Consider the following 4,623-nt stretch of genomic DNA (forward strand, 5'->3'; position numbering starts at 1 on the left):
ATATTTTTTGATCCGCCATTTTTCCCAACTTACAATCCGGCGAATTGGTGATCTCTTGCTTAAAGAATTTGTCTTGTAATATTAAAATGGCCACAAGATTCTTGTGTGGTTGGAAACATAAAGAAATTAAAATAAGGGGGATGAAGCATAAATACTTGTACGTTACCTCTATTTGTGGATGATGTTGTCATGGCCTCATGGGTTTCTAACTTCATGGTTTAATAATGTTATCCTTTGTAATTTAATAATACATTATATATCTTTATAAATGGTTATTGTATTTTTTTCAAACTTAATTCTTTATATTTTTTGATTTTATAAAAAATGTTTATGGTTTTAATTTCTATCATGATTTATTCTTTTATTTTTTGATTTTATATATTTATACATTATTAGTTTATTTTATCTAATAATTATAATTTAAATGTATTATTTAATACTTATAATATTGTATTATGTATTAAATTATATTAATTAATTATAAGATAAACTTTATTTTTTGTTTATCAAATTCATATGAAAATTTAAATACATATTGAAATTTTAAAATACAATAACGTGTTTTACAAAAGCTTATAATTATATGCGATAAATATAATCTTATTTATTTAATAGTATTGTAATAAAAAAAATATAGATTATATATTTGTTAAAACCAAATTAGTAGAAGGGGTACAATTGACAATCTATATAAGTTTGAAAAATAGAATATACTAAGAATATATTTTTTTGGGGTAAAAATGAGATAAAAAATGGAGTAGTGTTGGAGATGAAACACTATTTACCCTATTTTTTACTCTATTTTTGGAAGCACAAATAGGAATGGATTGGAGATGGTTTTAATGAAATTTGAGAACACAAATAATTTTTTATTTTCTTCTCATTTCCACCATTTTTTTTCTTCTCTCGTGAAGTTGAAGTCGATGATTTTAATCATTTTTAACCAAAATCGATTTTTTTGAACGGCAAATAAATATATATCTCTTAAGCATGGTATTAAATCCAATAGAACCTCCGGTTAGAACCAATCAGTTGAGCCGACCAATGAACTTTTATTGTTCATAAGCCGGTTATGCTTTAATGTTATATGTAATAATAGCTCTATTTATAAATATCTTAATGACCTCAACGTACATGCATCACTTATACATTTTACATATCAAATAAAATACATATCAAAATCACTTCCTTACCTAAACTTATATGATTTAATAATTGGTTTTTAACAAACAAGGTGTGTACCACTTGTTTTTTCTTTACATTTGGGCCAAACATTAGAGTGGGCATCTTTTCTTTTAATTTCAACCGCAGTTCATAAATTTATTTTTTAAGAATAAATGAGCTCTTAATAACTGTAGCCATACATTATTTATATATATATATATATATATATATATATATATATATATATATATATATATATATATATATATATATATATATATATATATATTAATTAATTAATTAAATCCAAAATATATGTTGGGTTAGCCAATTGGCTAACAATGAGGTTTCTAATATAAAAACTAACTAAAAGTATTGGTTTCAATCCTAAACACAAAAAATATTTAAATTATTTGTCATTTCAAAAACAGTATAAAAAATAAATAAATCCAAAACAAGTGAATCAGTGAATTAAGTTTTCATAATCATTACATTTGTTGTTTTGTTGCAAAAAACCACCATTAACAATCATTTAATGTTATGTACTTTAGTATATTATGTTTTTTTAACGGTATAGACTTTATTAATAAATAAATAAAACACTTATAATATTCTCTATTTTATTTATTCTGACCGTCAATATACAACTGCTACGAATACAATAACTAGAAAATGGATTTATTAATATATTAATACCTAATCAATGCAATCTATAATTATTTGCAATATTCTTGGTAGGTTTGTTTGGGATGGTGTAATAATATGCTTATTTCCATCTAAATTTGGGTGGATTTTGCTATTTTTTATTCTCATTTTATTTTTATTTTTTTATTTTTTTTGGAAACGGTGAAATATTTTATTTAGGGTTGAGCAAAAGAACCGAACCGGCCGGAACCGGCCCGAACCGAACTGGACCGGGGAACCGGCTTCGTCAAAAATGAAGAACCGAACCGGCCCGGCGGTTCCACCGGTTCCGGTTATACCGGTTCCGGTTCCGGGTCCGGTTTTTGCCGGTTTTTCGAGTATGGAACCGGCTAAATTTTGATGTACCCAACGACTAAATTACTTTGCGTTTTATTGGTTTTTCGGGTCCGATTTTTGCCGGTTTTTCGAGTAATTCCAACGACTAATTTACTTTGCGTTTTATTGGTTTTTTATGAAGAAGTGGATGTTTAAATACTAGTAAATAATCAACATTTTAATAATAAACATTTTAATAAACAATTGAACATTGAAGCAAATTAAACATGGATGTCGTCAAACTTATATTATTAAGTATCCAACATTCAAACATTCAACATTCAAAATACACTATCAACATTCAAAATATACTTCCAAGTTTCACCAACAAAAAAAAAAAGTCTAATATGTGGATTCCAACATTTCTTTGATATTTTGACTAATTCCCCGATCTCTTCCCCGTTAGCTTCAAGTTGTGTATAGCATCCACAATGTCTATATATAATTCAAAAGAAAAATGTTATTACTTACTAAAATGTAACAAATACTAATAAGAAGTTAAAAATAAGATGTAACAAGTATTAGTGTATTACCGATAGCGAGGTCATCGTCAGCTAACACATCGTGCACTTCGTCGTAGTCATATATAGGCAAGCTACTCTTTCTTAACCAATCTTGAGTGCATATCAATGCCTCCACAATCACAACGGACAAATTAGTACGGTAGTCGGTAATTACTCGACGACCATTACTGAATGTGGATTCGGATGCTACGGTGGAAATTTGCATCCCCAAAATATCTATTAATAAACAAATTAGTGTATAATACACGACACAAATTTATAAATTAAAAATTTAAATTAGAGTAAAAGAAGGTCGATACCTCTTGCCATTCGAGCAACGATCGGGAACCGCACTGCATTATTTTTCCACCATGTGAGGATATCATATCCTTTGTCAAATCCGATTGGGTCCTCGTTTAAGTATCGTTGCAATTGACTTTCTGAGGAAGTCGAGGGGAAACTTCCCGAAGTCATATAGCTTCCAAAGAATTCGTTTTCGTCATCAAAATTAACAACTTCTTCGGGAGTTTCTTGTTGAGACGATGAGGTCATGTTTGACCTTTCCAAGTATGTCTTGAAAAACTTGTTCAATTTGCATTCAATATCAATAACCTTTGCACGTGCTTTGGATTCTATCTCATCAGCGGACATCTTTTTATCTTTGTTTTTGGCTTTAAGCATTTGGGTAAAAACAACTTTCATAAACTTTGACTTGCATTGAGGATCTAACAATGTCGCAAAGAAGACATAATCACTTATAGTATCATAGTCACCCCAATATTTGTCATATTTATGTTTCATATCCGGTACCATAAACATAAAATCCGGGTTGGTTTCATGTTTCCTAAGATGTTGCTCTATATCTAGGATCTCCCGGGTATACGTATGGAAGATAGGCTTTATTGAACACGAAACTTTTTCAGTTTTCTTCTTAAACTTCTCAAGGAAGTCCATCATCTTTTTAATCATCTCAAAATCTGAATGTGATGGTACCCTTCCCACAGTTTTCTGAAACATTGGATCTACAAAAAAAGAACAACACAATCAAATTACGTTTTATTGTTGTTAGAAAAAAAAAACAGATTTGACACCCTTCCTTGCGGGGCTTGTAATTCATTCAATTTTTAACCAAATCAAGCGTTTTTATAGTCTAAATTCAACTACTAATCCTAATCTACATGTAGGAAAAAGATTCAGGTCAAAACAATTTAAATTGAATGAATTATGCATATTTGAACAACAAAATCACATGACGTTATATTGCTGTTAGAAAAAAAAAATTCAGATTTGACACCCTTCCTTATGGGGCTTGTAACTCATTCAATTTTTAACCAAATCAAGCGTTTTTATAGTCTAAATTCAACTACAAATCCTAATCTACATGTAGGAAAAAGATTCAGGTCAAAACAAGTTAAATTGAATGAGTTATGCACAATTTAATATTTCGACTGATTGCTAAAGAAATAAATATTGCTAATTTTAGTGCTGAAATATATTTGATTAATTGATTTTATTTACCTTGATGGCTATATTCGAGAAATGCGTCTTTCACATCGTACGCTGATCTTAGCAATTCAAAGGTAGAGTTCCACCTTGTTGGAGTTTCACCACACAAAAACCTTTGACTTTCTACAGTCGCATCATTCATGGCTTGTTTAAACGTCTTGATCCGTTGCGGGGAGGCTCTAATGTATTTCACCGCATCTTGTAGGTTTTTTACATGATAAACTTCGTGTTTTAACCCCATTTTCACAACTAGGTTTATGATATGAGCCATACACCTAATGTGAAAATGTTTGCCATTCTCGTAAATACCCGGTAGTTCTTTCACAATGATGTTGATTGCCGCGTCATTTGTCTTGGCATTATCAACGGTCATCGTCATGACATTCTTCATCCCCCACTCGTTTATGCAAATTAGCAACTCTCGGGCCAT

At 29.8% G+C, this 4,623-nt stretch overlaps 1 protein-coding gene across 1 annotated transcript; it reads right to left on the bottom strand.

Annotated features, from left to right (window-relative positions):
* Positions 1-2,984: 2,984 nt before the first annotated feature.
* On the bottom strand, positions 2,985-4,623 carry LOC145006716 (zinc finger BED domain-containing protein RICESLEEPER 2-like). Its single transcript, XM_078965776.1, has 2 exons — positions 4,206-4,623; positions 2,985-3,709 (listed from the first exon to the last, which is right to left on the bottom strand). Exons 1-2 carry the CDS (start codon positions 4,621-4,623, stop codon positions 2,985-2,987), a joined length of 1,143 nt encoding a protein of 380 aa, XP_078821902.1.

The sequence above is a fragment of the Lactuca saligna genome, chromosome 7 (assembly GCF_052625555.1).
Source record: "Lactuca saligna cultivar CGN05327 chromosome 7, ASM5262555v1, whole genome shotgun sequence".
NCBI lineage: Eukaryota > Viridiplantae > Streptophyta > Magnoliopsida > Asterales > Asteraceae > Lactuca > Lactuca saligna.